General features: G+C 33.4%; 1 protein-coding gene across 12 annotated transcripts in view; it reads left to right on the top strand.

The window, feature by feature from the left end:
• Positions 1-17,144, top strand: part of LOC144971327 (acyltransferase PGAP2-like) — a 33,749-nt gene extending 16,605 nt beyond the window's left edge. For 11 of the 12 annotated variants that reach the window (XM_078912014.1, XM_078912012.1, XM_078912009.1 and 8 more), the window contains one exon: positions 4,425-7,491. In XM_078912014.1, coding sequence (XP_078768140.1) covers positions 4,425-4,558 — 134 coding nt within the window. In that variant the 3' untranslated portion in view covers positions 4,559-7,491. Of the gene's footprint in view, positions 1-4,424; positions 7,492-17,010 lie in introns of those variants that run through there. The other variant, XM_078912003.1, reaches the window with a different exon arrangement.
• Positions 17,145-19,705: the final 2,561 nt, after the last annotated feature.

Below are 19,705 nucleotides of genomic sequence, written 5' to 3' on the forward strand. Positions count from 1 at the left end.
TTTTAAAATGCATCATTGGATTGTCGTTCTTAAGGGTTATGTTTTAAATCGCTTAATAATATGTTATTAATATATCGTTATCGATAAAAAATCAATGTTTTTCAGAAAATGTAATGATGGAAGTATAATACGGCACAAAGTCATGCAATTTTTTGTGAATGATTTAAATTATACACATTCAAAAATAAGGGGTGAAAGATGAAAAATTAAAACATTTACAACTCACTTTCAAATTTTCTAGTAAAGCATGTGGCCACTTCTGGAATCCAAACATGCGTGTATCCTTCTTTGCATGGATTGAATTAGTCTCTGTATGAATCTCTGGGGGATGGTTTGCCATTCCACTTACAGAGCATGCTCCAATTCAGGGATGGTGTTGATAACATGATTGTTGTATACACGACGCCCAAGCTCATCCCACAGATGTTCTATTGGCAACATATTGGATGAATAATGATTGGTCTTATGATCTCATCCAGACACACGTGGGCAGTAATGCGTTCTCTAAAGACATGTAGTGATGTCTGATGACGGTAGCTGATACCTCTCCACACGTGAACATTATCTCCTCCATGGTGATCTCTCTCCAGGACACAGTTTTGGGCAAATCGCTCTCCCTCACTGGCACCTCCATACTCGAATGTGTCCATCAGGCTGGCTAACATGAAATCTGTAAACAGTACAGTTGGATCATGTGTTCTTGCTCTCGGGCCCAGTTGAGGCGATGCTGTCGATATTGATTTTTCAGCAATGGACCCACATATGGTCAGCGATAGATTAAGCCCCAGTTCCTTAGCCTGTTGCGGAAGTTTTTGGGTGTAGCAGGCCTCTGTTCCCGACGATGGTAGTTAATGTTTCATGTGTTGTAAACCGGTTATGCAGATGTGTCAGCATAATATGACGGTCTCAAGGTCGGACACTACCTGTAGCACTAGTAGCATCATGACATTCCACTCACCTTGAAAATGTACTGTGATGACAATTCATCCATCTTGCAGTTTCCCTTATTGATATTCCGCTTTGAATGAGTCCAATGGCAACACAATGCTCATCATGACGTAAAACAGTCATCTTGTATCAGTGTTCAAATGAAAGCAATTAAAATAGAATTTCAATAATTCGGTTTTGAACATACTACACATGTATCATGCAAAAAATGCACGTTTTTATCAACACATTTGTACACACAGTATGAAAATATGATATATTACTTACTCACACCCGGTGATTTACTTTAATCATAACACACAGAAAAAACAGCAATAAGTTATAGTTCATAACATGGGAATCATGTGAATTACCATTGAAATGTCATTACTTCACTGTGGCAAAAGATAACAGGTGTTTTTTAATGGTGCATTTTCAAATGTGGGCAGTATGTAACCATTTTTTTTCCCCTTGCACCTTTTGCTGAGAAGTAAACAGTGAAATGGGTGTATATTTAGGTGAAGGATAACGTTTTTTTGTTGATCTGTATTTTTAACCTAAAAATAATAACTTCATAGTTTTTATTATGTTTATTTATCTTTGTTCTTCTTGATGTAGAGACGGAGTGGTCTCAAAACTTTACACATGACAGGATAACTCTTGAAATCCACTTCTTATCCATGGTGTAAAGTACCCCGTTGTTTTATCTTTTCTTGGATTCTTTTCACTGACAATTAATCTTATGACTCATCATCATCATTTTCCTTTTTACTGGTGTTAGAAAGGCTTAAAAGCTATTGTCTCATTAAACACCTTAACTCCCTAGCACACCCCCCAATTAAAACCCCAACTGTCATCACAATGTCACCATTAAATTCGCCACAACTATTAAAACCATAGCACCATCACCGCCACCAAAATAATCATTGTCATATCCACCGCCATTATCCATAATCAAAGTATCATCACCATTACCACATTTTCATTATAGCACCAATCACATTATTGGTGGGACTCTTGACTTTCCTTGTTTGCAGGGTAGGTCACTTTTACTGTCTTGTCTGTCCCACTCCTTGGTCATGCTAGTCAGATAGTTCAGTTTGTAGAGGTCTCACCTTACCGGCAAAGAGTCTAATACGGTTACAGGTTCAGTTGAGATTTTTACTGACCTATATGTTTACCCAGCAGTGATCGGATAGCCGAGTCTGTTAGATCTGGTGGGAAGTATTCATCCATCATGTTATCCAAATTGTAGCAAGCAATTGTCTGTTTTACCCTATAGAAGATGGGAGCTAAGTTAAGCCTTGTGACTCTAAAGGACTACCAATACTTTTATCTCCCTTAACTTAGATTATATTCTTTGCTCTGGAATGAAGCAATTTGGTTTTTGTGCAGGACACATTTTCTGACATGACTGTTTTTTTCAAAAATAAATTTTTAAATCCCAAATTTGCAAAACAATTTACAAAAAAATTGCAAAAATTTGCATTTAATTATCCTAAAAAACTATAATTAGTTCATGAAAGAGAAAGGTATTTGTTTGTTTTAAGGGTTTCATGGCACTTGCAACAAAAGTAAGGTCATATCAGCGCCAGTAAAAAGGAAGAAAATGAGATAGTGATAAAGAAACTACTCTTGATTAATTATCTTTCACATTCTACCCGAGCTATCAAATTAAAAGAAGAAAAAAATCGTCTTTTTTTTAATTATTGTTTTTGGGTTGTTTTTTTTTTTTTTTGCAAAATCTCGAAAATTTGCACCAAAAAAATTGCAGATGCAAATCAATGATATTTTACAAATTTTTGTGGCTGCGTTACGGCCACAGTCGATGCAAAAACACTGCCATGCCAGCATTTTGTTTGTTGGCAGACGGGAGATGGTCAAAATGATGTATCTTTTCATGAAAGAAGGGAGTCCCGTTAGCTCAGTTGGTAAAACACTCGCTTTACATGCTTAGGGACAGAGATCAATCCTGAGTGCAGTTGAGAATTTATTTTTTGACTGCTGCCCTGTCCATTCAAAGTGATTGGTAGCTAGGTGCGTTAGATATTGTGGAAAGTACTTTGCGATAGACGAGCATCTTATCCAAAGGATAGCAAGCAATTGTTATAGAAATCAGATAAACTCTGACTTCATGAGCCTAATGGCTCTGAAGGACCTTTTTTCATGAAAGAAGTAAACCATCGATACGTATTATGGTTTTAATAGATATATATTTGCAGCCATTTTACTATCACTCCATCACCTTACCATGAGTTAGGACTGAAATTTTACGCTCAATAAGAGCGCTCCTGTGCCTATCTGATATCATTCCATAATGCATGCTTGTTGAGAAATAGCAGAAATGGAAATAATAAAGCGGGCAATCCACACACAGTAATACATCAATGGACTATTGATTTTACAACCCTTCCACTACCCCTCATCATGGAATTATTTTTTTTTATCATCTTTTTTTTATTAACTTGCCATATTCATACCTAATTACTTCTCTTGTCCTTTATTTCACACAATATCATATACGTGAATGCACAGCTTGAGACCACCCCAATGTTCACATTAGCTGATTCAGCACTGAGACACTTTGACTATTTCCTTCCTGTCTCATAATGCTATTTATTATGCAGGGAGTAATAGTACTAGTACCCTGAAAAGTGATTTTAGAAATAAAATAATGAGAAATAAGAACTTCAAGTGTCTTGCAATGCACGAAATAGTATTTATTCTCCACCATAATGAAGATAAACTAACCCCTAGTTTCATGTTTGAGGCTATGGATCGAATTTCTAACTTGTATATTCTGGCATAATACCATTTGAGACATTGACTAACCGTGGAACTTAACTAGGAAAAAAATCTGTTCATGTTATATAGCCATCTTTCACAGTTTTAACCATGCTGTATGTGTTTTAAGATGTTATACTTATTTGCTAATTAGGTTATAGGGAAAACAATTTTCTAATCCATAAAATACAAATCATTAATAAGGTCTTCTCTTACATTAAGTTTTAACATTTTGCTCAATGAAACTTAACTGGAATATGTCAATGTGTAACAATTCAATTATATTCCTTTTTCTCTTGGCTCATTTTCTTGTCACCATATTTCATTTGCTGCTGAATTTAGTTGAATACAATAATTTAAAGAATTCTGATTGTCCATCGGCCAGTCTGTTTTTTCAGTTTTCGGGAAGATAAGAGTTTTTAAAATGTTTCATTGGATTTTGCAATGTCTTATTTCATGACTCAAAAGAACAATATGTTTTAAATCACAGACTTAATTAAGTTGCCTACTCTTTTTTTAAGTTACAAATTTTTGAAAGATATGGTAATAAATAAGTAATATTTATATCTTGGAAATGACTCTGCTCATTTATTAAGCTGTATTTTTAATCTGATTAGGCTTACAAAAGTTTCGTTGTTATTTTTGGTTGTTTTATATTATTTTGACAGGCATAATTGTGCGTCCCCATTTATTTAAAATATTTTTTTCCTCAGTCTACAGTTTATTTTGCCTGTGTGAGTACATTGTGATTGTCTCCAACATCGCCTTCCATTACTCTGCAACATGGGACTTCACTGCATCCAAATTTGCTCTGCTGAAGGATGAGTTATGGAACTTGCCAAGGTAGCAATAATGATCTTTAATACTCATTCAATCACTGTATCTTGAAATCTTTTCTTTAATTTATTGAAATTTGTTAATGACTTTTAATACCCTCTTCTTACAGGGAGAGTAGACCCAGATAATGCTATGCAAGCAGGTGTATATTGAAAAATATGGGGGGAAAAAAAAAAGAAAGAAAGAAAATTGTATTTTTTTTTTTTTTTTGGAACCTTTGTTTTGTATGCTTTCGAAAATTGTTAAGTATGTTCGGATTGAAGAAAAAAAAGAATTTTCAGAGTTTCATTGATAATTTTGGTTTTTGTTTATTGCAAGAGTTGAAATATATTTCATTTGATACTTATATTTTTTATTTATAATTAATATTGTGATATTTAACTTAACTGATTTAAACCGTATATTTTTGATATCGATCATTCAGAGGAATTTATACTGATTTGTAAAATGTATTTTCAAGTTTTGATATAATGATCATGATATTTTTTAGTAATAACAAGGAACAAATATCCCTTTGTCAGCTGATTTTTTATGTATTGCATTTTTTTAAAAAGCAGAATTGATCAAATTCCTACGGATTCAGATTTTTCCCTCAAAATTTAAGAGGAAAATAGATGAAAAGGAATTAGAGACCAAATTGAATGATACTATTGTTTTGTAACATTTTAGAATGCAATTCTAGGGATTAGGGATAGAAATCATGTATCTTGTGTCAGTACATTTTTTTTTTCTTCTGGAAATTCGTGTTTTTTTTTTATTGAAGATATACAGAGTTGTTTTGTTTGTTACTTGTGGCTGGCCATAGTCAGGGGTCAGCAGATTATGTCAAGAAGATTTAATGATGTTGTCACTTGCAATGAATTATTTGATTTAAGGCAGAGCAATGGATGTTTATGTTTTAATGGCTTATTTTAATGACTCAGATGTATGGGATAATCTATTCTTTAAAAAATAGGGTTGGGGATCGACATTGTTCTGTACAGCCAATGATAAATTTTTATCATCGAGCACAAATCTAAAAATTCTAAAACTATTTTTCACAGATTGAGAGACGAGTAACTTGCAAACCTTTCTTAAATTACGGTTTAATTACAATTCCCATTGATTCAAATGATTGTTTAGAATCAGATGGGGCGTAATCATGAGTCCATTTTGGCTATCATTGCAAATATAGGCCTAATTGATTGTACACAATTCTAGCACATCTGCAACAAAAGAGGATGACGTTATTTTAATTAAATCTCTCTTGATTCTATCAGTAATTCAATAATGTCACTTATCAAATAAAGAGTTACCTCCCTTATTTCATGTTTAAAAAATATTTTGTAAGCTTTTAACTATAAAATGTTTGGTGATTTAATATTCAGAATTAAATTCATATTTTAAAATTATCAATCTTTATCTAAAATTATATTTTTCTGTCAATTTGATTAGTATGGTTTATATTATTTACTAATTTTAAATTTTAAATTACTCAATTTTCTGACATTGTCTTCATACATATCTTATCATAGGATTAGAAAAAGTAGACAGGTGCGTGTTGGTAGGGTAGAATCTGCTAACTTTGCAGATGGGGAAATATGTCGCGACCCTCCACCGCGAAGAAATAATGCTTGGTAAACATTTATCCTTTCACCCCTCACATTGGAACAGTCCATATCCAAAAGACAAGATATGAATATATGTATTGCTTCAGTTTGCAGGAAACAAATGAGAAATCTTTAGGAGCTATAGCACATCAAAATGACATGTAGTAATCAAGATGTTGTGACATCCTTGACTTTTTTACTGTAACGGCAACCCTACACTAAAGTTCCCCTAATTTGTACATTTGAATATGGAGGCCCTGGTCACAAAATCAATGTGGTATTCACTTTGTGACCATCCATATCCATTTTATTTTCATTTTCAGAGTATATTATCATCAGAAAAATATTTCTAAAATATTTAAGATATATCTCAAAAGTATATACTTTCTGGTAAATTCACTAGTTCTTTCAGGGAAATTTGTCACACATCACTATCATCGTACAATAATTATTCAAAAAATGATTTTTTGTGTGCAATAGACACTGTGTGTAAGCACTGAAATCTAAGTTAAAAAAAAAGAAATACTGAATATGTAAGTGGGTATAATAACCAGAAATCAGTCGACTCGGGTATGGATGGGCAGCAGGCTATGATCTTGTGACTGGCATTGTAATGTGTCCCCAGGAAGGCACTTTACATACATCATCACACTCGCTACAAGTGCCAATAAATATTTTTCAATAGACAGTATCGGATATTGTAGAGAGATTTGAGGACAAAAAGAGTTTAAGAAATTGAAATTGTTAGTCATATTGTCTTGTAGGGAGAAAAACTAAGTACAAAATCTCACGGCGAGGCTACATGCCAGTGGCGGCGAAGTCACCCGATGTGCGGCAAATGTACTTGACAGCAGTGGCAGTTAAAAAAGGACTCTTGTGAATACAATATAAATCTACGTTAACACTTCATGAAAATATAATTACTTGGACAAGTAAACCTATTGTCAGTGTTTTTGTTGCCCAATTGGCAAATTAGCTGCTTATGGCAGGCAGGCCAGAAGTGAGACATTGAAAAAAATTGCGAAATTACCCGATTTTACCTTATTTGATCTTAAAGCATATAAAAAGTATGTCTGCATCCTTTCACTTGTCAGAGTAAAGCGACGTAGAAATGGTTGCATAGAACATTAGCCTATAATAGGTCATTTTACTTTTGGAATCACTCTCTGGCTGCCCATTTACCAAATTCATTTGTGCTCACCTACAAACTTTATTGGCGGACTTATTGTGATCGATAATGGGTCAAATGATTGATCTTGATCTATGTTAATTTCCACAATTCAGTAGTATAATAAGTAAAGAGACTGCCTGTTTGTAATAATCTTTATTTCTAGTGTGAAAAAAAAAAAAGAAATATAATGATAAAAGAGAGAATGTGAGGAATAATGGGACGTGCATTCAAAGATAAATGAGTCACCATCACACCTTCCTGAAAGAGTAATATTATTTTAACATTTAATTAACATGCACCTCTGTTATTTATTGTTATATTTTAATAACACAGACAAAGCAATACATTTTGACCTCTCATTTCTTGGAAACAGAACAACATAAAATAAAGACATCAATCTAGATGAGGGTTTTCCAATCTGTCATACTTTCACAAAATCTGGTATAACCTAAATAAGGTCAAATTGAGACCGATATTATTAATTTTTTTCTCTCTCTTGTAGACTTGGGTTTTACCTTAATAATTTATAAAGAGACTCATTGCATGGTGGCAGTAATAAAGATAATAACTTTTTCTTTAGGGGGAAGGGATTTGTTTTTTGTTTTTTTTTAGATTATTATTATCTATTGCTAGGAACACAACGTATTCTTGATTTTTATCTTACATTGAATGTGCATGCTCCCTCAACATTTTCGTTTCTCTTTTTTAATCTAATCACGGAAATTTTACGTCTTCATTCCTATTCTATTGCAATGAAAGCAGATAATATTTGTCTCTTTGTAACCTCATTTCATAATATCTGTTCATCTCTATTGTTTGAAGTGTTAAATTTATAGTCACAATAATTGATGAGTCTAACCGGTTTGTATTTACAATGTATTGAGTTTTTGACAATGTTTTTTGAAGCTAAATAATTTACTATGCATTTACCATACCTATCTTTTAAGCTATATACATTCTACTATAAACTATTATACACGAATCTTTAACTAATGCACACCTCCATGTTATCCATTATTACATTTGCCTTGTGTGATATTTTACAGATACTTCATTTTTCATTCCATCCTTGAGCATTCAAACAGCACTTTGGCCTGAGCTGTCCTGTGCTTGATTTAACAACTTCTTTGTGTCTGAAATCTTGCATAAATGAGTTTTAATGCTAATACTAATATAAATGTTGTCCTCTGTTTTCACATGCTGCTTTTAGAAGTTTTTAATCAATATTAATTATAGTCAACTGTTATGCTATTTACTCACTCTCTGCAACCTTTATCACTATCAATATTATCATCATCGTTATTGAAACTTCTTGTTCCTTTAAAGTCTGTAAGTTAAAATTTTGAAGATTCCACAGACCACAGTATTTTTTTTTCATTGGAGATGTGAGATTATCCCACTGTCTCAACGTTGATGGTAACTTAAACTTCATTTCATATGGTACAATTGTCCTTAGTAATTTTCTTCTACGGTGGCTTTCATATGGCGAATACCCACCACCGTTCAATACCTTCTCCACCAGAGTGCCTGTTTTTCTGATGAAACAATTTTTCTTAGCGCTGGGCAATAATTAAACAAAACTCCTGAGATAACCACCCCACCCTCTGCATCGTGTTTAGAATTTACTATACCAAAAGATAATACAAACCTCCAGTTATGCACGAGGGAGCAAAGTTGTTGAATGCATTTTTTTAAAAAACAAACTTGAGCTTTTATATAGCGCAATATCCACTGAACATGGTCAAAGCGCTTTCCAAAGGGTCCCTGACCAACAGCAACACGTAACATGTAGAACGAGACATGACGCCTGTAAGGCGATATTACAATTTTTTTTCAGATAGAGACAATGCTGTTAACGGCTAGGTACTCATTTTACTCCTGAGTACAGTGAGAGAATGTGAGTAAAGAGCCTTTTCCAAGGACTCAACTATGCACTGAGCAAGGCTCAAACCGAAGACCTTCCGATCCAAAAGCGAATGCCATACCACTAGATCACATAGCCACACATTAATAAGTGATTAGATATGATTTCTTTTGGTTTGTTCAGACACAAACTATCTTGTGTAACGACACAAACTATCTTGTGTAACGACACAAACTATCTTGTGCAACGACACAAACTATCTTGTGTAACGACACAAATTATCTTGTGTAACTTTTCAATTTTCTTATTTCTGAATGTACGGCCTAGATAAAGGGGAGGGGAAGGAATTTTTATGTCAAATAATAGACAGAATCAATGCATCTTACTCAAACTCAAATATGACTGTTTCAGTAGCCGCATTTACTGTAAACATAAAGGTCAGCCTGGTCACAATTTCAGCAAAAAATGAATAACATTGAAAAAGAAAAGTGAAATTACATGAAAATCATTGAGGCCAAATGTATGGGTAAATGTATCAAGAAACTTATTTCGTTCATTGATTTTGAAAACTTCAGTGCACAACAGGAAAGCAAAATTTCCTCTAAGGTTGCGTCAAAACCAGATTTTACTTATTGCCTTTGAGGTTGGGGATTGTTTAAGGGATGGAAACATTATTCAGAAAAGCAAACTATTCAGTTATCGTTTCCCAAAATGGTGGATTCTATCTGCATATCCATTGCATAAAAGGAACTCATTATAGTAGAGAGATCATGGCTGTTTTAACTTATGACTGCTCCTTGCGCTAAATCTTTCAAGTGCTCAGACCATAAATTCTTGAGCTTATTTTCACCATGGCTTTGTATCATAAAAACATCAGATGAAATAGTTCCGAGAAAAGGTTAGCACAGCCATTGATTTTCAAGTTTCATCAAAGATAGGGTCACTTTTCCCCTATTCTCTTCCTTTTTACTGGCTCTGAAACGACCTTAAAGTGTCACTAACACAGTGAAACCCAAAAAAACAGACCCAAAACGAAGTAATTTTGTTACAGATTAAACATTGGTAGAAATTTTTATTTTATTTTAGTGAGTAATTAAAATAAAGTGGTTGCGAATAATGTAAGACATCATTCATATTTTCACTAAATCTCAGAAAACAGAGCACTGTATGTGATGCGTAGTTTATATTGTCAATTTTAATGTATTTTTAATGCTTGTGTCTTTCACCAATTATGACAATTTGGTATTGTAATTCACCTTGATCAATTTTGTGTTGAAATTATTTTTGGTTGTCATATTTGTAAACATTTTGATTGTTTGTTTGTTTTGGTTTTTTAAATTTTCATTGATGACAATATTGAAATTATTTTTTGTATGAATATCTCGGCAGCGAACATATCCTTAAGACTTCTTTCTTTATTTTATTTTATATTTTTTGGTACTTAAATTTTTATTGGTGCCTGAATATTTACATAATTATTTACTTTTTTAATTAGACAGTCAAAGTAGAACTCCAGTACAGTAGTCGATGGGAGAATAAGATGTGCTTATCACCCAAGTGTGCTTAGTCTAAGTTGAAAATGAAAAAAACAAACCCCTGTTTTCCTTCCATTTGCAGGTTATGTCTCTTTTCCTATTTATCAATTTACTCTCTGAAACTAACTGGATGGTCTGGACTAACATTCTATTGTCCTTTTGAACTTGTTATTGGGACGGTTTTTATTGGTGGGTTATTTCTTGGGGGGTTTGGTGGGGGGGAGGATATTTTTTTTAGTGTATATCAATTTATTTTTAGATATTTTGCTTTTTTTAAAATGTCCTATTATGTAGAATTAATCGATAATCAAATTCGATAATGATTAAACATTTTACAACACCTCTGAAAAACTTATATTTAACAAAATGAGAATTAAAAAGCTATTTGAAAAGCGGAATACAATTATTTTCTTATAAATTAGGAGCGAAAAGAAAAAAAGAACATAATGCCAAAAACTGCCCAAAGTGAAATAAAAAAAATGATGTAAACAGAGAAGAGACATAAAAAAAATGTTCAAGCTATTTCTGTCAATTAAAATTCAAATATTATTTGTGTTACATGATTATGCTATTGATCTATGAAACCTGACAGAGTTCCAGACAACAGAACTACAAAGGTGGGCAGCAACAATGTGGTCACAGTGTACATACCAAATTCACCCATTCCAACATTAACAACACCCATGTTGTTTATGTAGAGACTAAATCTTGGGTGGGATCCTCTGGCCTCCCATGGTGGGAAGGAGTTCACTTGCTGTGTCTTCTATTCTCCCCCCCCCCCCCTCTCCCCCCTTTCTGTTTTTCCTTTCTATTTTGCTTTCTGTCTTTGTTCTGGATTGATATTTATTTCCTGGTCCTGGCGGATATCCTTAGCTGGAAGAAAGACAGTCGTATAGCACCTTTTTTTTTGAGAGAAGATATTTTTTCCTTGTAAATCATCTCCCTATTACTATTAAGTTTTATTATCAATATTAGTTTTGAATACTGTATTGTATATTATACTTTGTAAACATTTGTGTGTATCTTTCATAGCGGGATCCTTTGTTTGTGCCTGGATTGGACTTTTTAGGCAATGTCAAAAAGGCACATGGATAGATTGATCATGGACTCTTCTGTTCCCAAGTTAAACTAGCCCCCTCTGTCTCCCTTTTTCTTCAGTGCTTTCAACTTTATATCTACAACTTTCCTCTGTCATCTTCCCTGAAATGATCTGTGTCACAAGTGCTGTGAAAACCCCTAAAAACAAACAGACTAAATCTATTATGTGATTAGAGTCCCGGACATTGCTTTCAATTCCTGAGTAAGGTTCTTGGTTTTCGCTTTTAAGGCCATGACAAAACCTGTTGATCTGTTGATCTCACAATAATTAGCCTTGACTGTATTTGTATATTAAAAGTGCAATTATGTTGCAACCCTATTACTAACAAGCATGCATCGACACAAAACTGGCTTTATGCTGTTCGTAATAAAATAACCAAATACTAGTTGGTCAGGATATGAAATATTGAAGTTGAAGTTTGTGCATTGTGTTTTCTCTGATTGAAATCATGATTTGTTAAATGTTTTGCAGTCAATAATTATTTATATAATATTACCATTGAATTGTCAAAGAAATAAAATCTACTATAAAAATTTGATGATGTTCATGATTTATTATCAAATAAAATGCATTTTGTTTGATGTCTGCATAATATATGGATTAATACACGTTTTGTCTTAACTTAATTAATATACATAAATGCAAATAAGGTTAAGAAAAAGATTTTTTTTAATTGAACAAAAAACGGTCTCTATGATCATCAGTGAGACAGCACAATTAAAAATTGATGTTTCAAATTTCAGATCACCTTTAGTTTTAGTCATTTGGTGCATCACCTTCTCGTCTTGTAATTCCAATGTCCTGGTCCGGATAGAACCAAAAACTTATCCAAATGCTATATTATAATTGCTACTAACAATTAAAAGAAGTCAGGGGTTCTTTAATAATGAATATTAAGGTATAATCCCAGTTATAGATAATTTTATTTGATAAATCAGAAAAAGTGTGCTTTGGAGCATTCTTTTCGTGATCGGATTAATTGAGAGAGCAAAAAATGTTTCACTCCAATATTGCAGATTTATTATCATGCTTGTAACAGGAACATTTATTATGTGAGAAACAATTGATTGCGGGTGGTTGGATGGGAGCATCACCCTTGAATCATATACCTATGATGTTCGCATGGGTGTACGATCCGATAGTGATGTCGTTTCTTCTTCTCTTTACTAGCCTATCCTGCTTCTTTGGTTTGTGATTGTATTTTTGACAGGGGATATTTCTTTTTCTGTAAATCTTCTGCCTGTTTGTTCTTGGTTATTTATAATTTAGCTTATGATATCTTTAGGTTATGATTTTGATTGACATTTGTACTATTTTTGTTAGATTGCTTGTTTTTTTGTTTCAGCGGTCTCTCATATAACCTCAATTGTGTTGGAAGAGACCTAAAGCAGCAAACAAACAAGAAACAATTGATTATAACATTTTATGTTGTTTTGTACTCACCTCTCCTCCTTCAATTTCATTATTCTATTTTTGTTTGCCAGTGTGCCAAATATAACTATAGAACGATCTCTGATATTTGCCAAAATATACACAGTATTTTATTTTTTCAATTTATTAATTCTTTTCTTTTTTCTAGCTTTGTATGTTGCAGTCCGCTTAAGATAAACTCTGGGGGACCAGAAAAAAAGTTGATCCTATCCAAAACTCAAGGGGTACAACCCATGAATGACACGTTTATTTTATTAGTTATCCTCCGTTAATTAGCAATGACTATCCCGCACAAATCTTTGGGTCTCTTTTTACGCTCATGAAGTGCCCAAATTCGCGACAAAATATGGATGCTATTTTTTAAAATTAATTACGTCATTGTTTACCAATGAAAATGATTGAAATTTGGCAGGCGACAAGTGAAGAGGTTACTTAACGTCGTGTCAAATGTTAAAAGTCGTGCAGTCACTAGAAATTTAATAAAAATACGTTTTTGTGCTTTCGAGTGAAATATTTCTGAAACTACTGGGTGTAGAGGTTTTGTCGCTGACAAGGTAATACATGAACATTTCATCTTTTTAGTTGTAAAATTTCATTTGAAGATGACGAGTACTTTTCCCAAAGCGCTTTCTGATGGGTTGACCCCGTTATAAAATTCATGACTAGTCAAAATGTCTGCGCGGTCTCAGTGACAGAGGGGTGTTTATCGTCTGCCATTAAGTTTGGGTTCAATAAACAGCTGTAATTTGACTATTTAATTTACATGAATTTAACAAATTATGATGTTAAAAGTTTTCGATTGCAATATGATCTACTATCTCAGCATTATTGTGTTCCAAGTCACGTTCCACCAGTAACCTTTGTCCCCTTGTCCAATTTCTCTTTTCCTTCTATATTTCTTTCGTTTATGTACACAATCTCTCTCCCTCCTCCCCCCCCTTTCTCTCTCTCTGTGTTATACCATCCAGCTCTAAAATTATATAAGCTAGAACTCATCTAATGTTTTAATCATATTCTCTATCAAATTTGCCCTAAAATTGCCAAGTTTCAATCTCTTAATCCATGTATTAAGCGAGGTACAGCCATAAGTCGAAAAAAATGCTGAAAAAGCGTCCCATATTTTCTCGGCTTTTTTCCTCTTTGCGGGTCATCCAAATAAATGACACCTTTGAAACTGCATAACTTGTTTATTTATTAATGGATTTTCAAAATTCAAAGACATTTTTACTCAGTGGAGATAGGGCTTTGATTTTAGACAAAAATCTCCATCAAAAAGAGAAAAAAAACATTTTTCATAGTCATTGCTACTATAATAAATACAGCCCAGCTTCCTGTTAAGCTTGGCTAAACTAAAGAAGGAATGACTTTTTATTTGGATTATTTTTTGTGGTTAGAGTCATCTTTCCAATGAAACAGGCATGTGATAATCTAAATGCTTGGAAAGGCAGGGTGAGAATGAAAAAAAAGTAGGCGAGTTGAGACGCTATAATCATACATCGTCTAGTCTAAGCAAATTACATGATGAGTGCCAATCATCTTGTTCTTATTACTGATTGGAAAACCCTTGAAACTAGCCTAGAGAGGATTAAATGGGGGGTGGGGGGAGAGGCTGCAGAGAGATATGCATGACGTAGATGAGACAATGGGGTGGGGAGGGAAAGGCATGCATAATGAATCCTTGCACACACTCCACACGCGACAGATATAAGTCGATGTTGTTTTTTAATTTTTTAATTCTTTTTATTCTGCTTTGTTTTGCATTATTATTATTCACATCTTTTCAGACTTCTTTTTCTTGCACCAGTGCCTGCTCCCAAATTTTTTCACTCTCATATTTTTGAAAATGTGCAACATGGAGCACTGTCATGTCTTTAATCTTGTCTCTTTATGTGTCCAATGTTTGTAAAACTGGAAAAAAAAGTTAACAGCAGAACATGCGTTTTCTTTGTAAAAAAAAAAAAAAGAAATAAGAATTAAATATGACCGACGTCGTGTCTGAAGTTGATCCCCAGCTGAGGACTTATATTTGTTGAGATAATTTTTTCCTAATTTTTTCTTTCTGCTCCTCTGGCCCTATATCATTCACATCTTTCAGGGTTTTAAAAAAATGATTTTAGTTAATTTTTTAAATATATAATACCCCTTAATTTATTTGTGATAAAAATCTCGAGACTTGTATTCTGGATCACGTAAACACATATGTTTATATCTGATGGAATCAGTTCTCTAAAAAGCTTATCCAAGGTGCAAAAGACGTGTTGATGTAACGCCTCTATTTTTTTAACTCTTCACTGCAAAACACAAAACTAGAACTAGGAGCAGCATTTGTGTCAATGCAATACCGAGCAATCCTTGAAATAAAAATATTAACTTCACTTGTAACATTCATGACAGAATAATTGTATATTCATCTGGACGGAGTCCTTTGATCACCCATGGTGGGCAGGAGGTCACTTGCTATTTGTTCTATCCCCATATATCTGTTTTCCAAGTTGCTTTCAGTCTTTGTCTTGGAATGGGATTGCCTGGTCGTGACTGAGGTCCATAGCTGAGAGGGAAACAGTCAATAGTTTGGAGAGATCATACCTGTATTTTTTTTCCTTATAAATCTTCGCTCTGTTGTATACTGGTATGGTTTTTTTTTTTGTATGTACTTTGTAAATATTTGAGTGTATTCCTCTTATATACCTGTGCTGGTATCTGGATGAGACTTTTTGGTGATCTCAAACTAAGTACTTTGATAGTATGCTCTTGGAATCTACATCGGTTCCCGATTTGAACCAATTCCCATTTGTCTTACTTTTTCTTTGGTGTTTTAATTGTATTTCTAGAATTCTTTGACTATCCCTTTTTCTACCTTTTTACTGACGCTGATATGACCTAAATGTGTCGCAAGCGCTGTAAAACCCTTAAAATGCACATCCCTTATTTGTGTGCTTGTATGTCTTGTGATTCTATTAAAAGTAAAACTTGCTATGCCTTTAACCTACATGCTATCATTTATAAATTTGATGATGATAACCAAATTCAAATGTGTACGGTGTGTTTGTGTTTGTAAGAGTAGATTTTTTAAAACAAATTTGGACGGAAAATGTTTTATTTTGGTTGCAATATTCCAACAAAAGTACAAGAAGCAATTATAATATATCTATTAAGAACTTAAATAAAAATCAACTCAGGAATAGTAATTTTTTAAGGTTCAGTACAGGTTTTATTTAATTTAATTCTTAATGGAGAAGGAGAGTGGATGTGTTTGAGATAATCTTTTTTTTTCCTAATCTTTAACTGACATGGCGGTTTTTTGCAAAAAATTGCGATTGATTTTCCTAAAAACCCATAATGTTCATGAAAGAGAAAGGTATGTCAGTTCATATCAGCGCCAGTAAAAACAACCTACTCTTGATTAATTATCTTTCACATTCTACACGAGCTATCAAATTAAAAGAAAAAAAATCGTCTTTTAAAAAAGCTCGAAAATTTGATTTAAAATTGCAGATTTTGTGGCTGCAATGCAAATCAGTGATATTTTGAGGCCGCAAGCGATGCAAAAAACTGCCATGCCAGATTTAGTCTTGGATTTTAAAATTTATACACAGTTGACATACATATATATGTATATATATATATATATAAAATGATAAATAAATTATATATATATATATATATATATATATATATATATATATATATATATATATATATGTATATATATATGTATATATATATGTATATATATATAATTAATTTATCATTTTTATTTTTTTAAATCTCAGGTTTCATTCTTGTTAACTTGTCGTAGAGTTATGGAAAACCACTCAACTGCACATTAGATGTGATGAGTAATTTCACTTTGCCCTGCTTTGCTACTGATGAATGCAATAAAATACACATTTTACACTAAATTTTAGTTGGAACTTCCAAGCCTTTATTCATTTATTTATTTACATGAATTGTCTTTGTTTCCTTCGTTTAATTGTTTTGTTCTTATTCTCAGCTCACAATATTTGCGAGTAGATCACACCGTAATGAAGAGAACGGGAGTGAAATCAAGTCAATAATTACAACAAAAAATTCTTCTATTCCAACCTCTGCAATTTCCCTCTACCTTTGGTTAATCAACACTGTTTGAGTGGCCTTGATTGGTTTTATCAAACAACTTGACGATTTCTCACAGCCTCAATCAAGGCTTCGATGCCATTGATGAGAATGATCAAAAACAGTTCTGTGCTGGCCAAATTTTAGTGCAACAATATGATTATAACTCCACCCGAACAACAAGTGAAGGTGAAACCAAGTTATGTCACCGTCCCAGATGAGTGATGGGTGAAGCACGGGTTTGCCATGGGACAGCACAGATGTGAGTTGGATTTGAACAGGTCTACTCTGTCAGGTGTATTTCAATTTATATTGCATGTTTAGACCCGTAAAAAAAAAAAAAATTTTAAGCGGTTACTGACTGGTGGCAGGCTGTTTGAACCTTTTTCAATTTGGCAAAATTGGATTTTCCTCTACTCTCATCTCTCATCAAAGTAATATCCTGGGTGGGGTTCCTGACCTCCCATAGTGGGCAGGGAGGTACATACTGTCTTCTATCCCCCTATGTCTGTTTTCCAACATGCTTTCTGTCTTTGTCTTGGAATGAGATTACTTGGTTTTGTCCTGGCCCTGGCTGGGAGGGAAAGAGTCAAATGTACTGTATAGTTAGTTTTGGGAGATGATATTTTTTTTCCTTGTAAATCATCCCTGTTATGCACTGTATTATGTTTTGTTTATGTATTATATGATTTGTAAACATTCGAGTGTATTCCTCTTATTATTAGTAGTCCTTGTGTCTGGATGAGACTTTTAGGTGATCTCAAACTAAGTACACTGATAGTGTGCTCTTGGAATCTACAACTGTTGCCTATTTGAACCAATTCTCCTTTGTCTGCCTTATTCTTGGATGCTTTTAATTGTAATTCTAAAACTTTTTACCATCCCATATTCTTTCTTTTTACTGGCGCTGATATGACCTTAATGTGTTACAAGCGCCGTAAAACCCTTAAAAACAAAGTTATATCCGTCCAATCATCTGCTTTATAAAAAAAAGTTAACTGCAGTACTCTGGAATGACATATATTTAAAAATTTGGATAGAAAACTCGTCCTTAAAATATCACTTTGGCTAGAACTCTCAAACCTGGGACTAAGGAAGTTAAGGCTAAAGCAAAATCGAGTGATCTTAACAAAATGTCTGGAATGACACTCGCCCTCATATCGGAAGTGTCTGGGTTCAAGTCCCACTTCTTGGAAAAGGCGCTTTACTCACATTCTCTCAAAGTATTAAGGTGTAAAATGAGCTTACCTGGCGGTTAACAGTATTGTCTCTGTCTGGAAAAAAAATATGATACTGCTAATGGGTGCAAGAGTGCCGACCTGCCGGCCGATTGGATTACCGAAAAAAACGTGGCCGGCTTTTTCGATTTGGATTTTTTTTTTTTTTTTTTTGGTGCAACTTGTGACAATAAACTTAACAAATTACTGCATTACAACCTTTGGATTAAACATACAATTATGGACTACTATTATGAAGACTAGATGCTGAGAACAAGACTTCAAATGACGAGGTAAGTCCGTGAATCTTGCAGGCTTTTTCAGATTATATGTCTGGTCATAAGTAGACTTGCAGTCAGGCTTTTTGAGGTCCAGTTGCTTGCACCCATGTACATGTTAAGGGGCGGTTTGGGTCTTATTATTAGGAAAATCCTTCAAAAATTTGATTTTGAGATTTTGGTGGAAAATTATATTTTATTATCTTAGAAATAATATAATTGAAGTCCAAATTCTTAAAGTAGACTATAAAGGCACGAAATACACAGTCGAAAATGGTGCAGGTAGTAAGAAATGTGTGAAAAACGGGAAGCCATTTTGCTATTTTCTCAATATGTCATTTTTCTAAGGGTATGGGAAACTGTGTCAAACGTTACTCAGAATCTATTCAATGGAATTGTCTGAAAATTTCCACAGTTATCACAGAGATAATGTATTAGTCACCATAGAGAGATTTTTTTGATAAGATTTGTGAATTTTAAATTATAATCCTAAATCTGAATTTTTTACATCAATTTTGTCATAACATTTTGATTCTCAACTTTGTAATGATCTAATAAAAATTCCATAAGCTAAAGCCGTAAAATCTCTCTATGGTGACACACTATGGTACAATGTTGACAAGAGGGAAGAATACGGAGGTCATTCCTTCATTAGTTTTTGTGGAACGTTTGCCACAAGATTGTTATATTTTTTTATGTCAGCCCCCCAAATTAGATCGCAAAATGGGTATGAACACAGATAATTAAAATTTTTCACCATAAATGTTGTTTTTTAACCTATATTAATGATACAGAATGATTAAAACCGCCCAATATAGGTTATTAAAATTTTTTTAGAAAAGACCCAAACCGTCCCTTAAGTGTAGCTGTTGGCTAGG

Source organism: Berghia stephanieae, chromosome 4, assembly GCF_034508935.2.
Source record: "Berghia stephanieae isolate SIO BIC M18660-M18661 chromosome 4, UCSD_Bste_1.3, whole genome shotgun sequence".
In the NCBI taxonomy this organism is placed as follows: domain Eukaryota; kingdom Metazoa; phylum Mollusca; class Gastropoda; order Nudibranchia; family Aeolidiidae; genus Berghia; species Berghia stephanieae.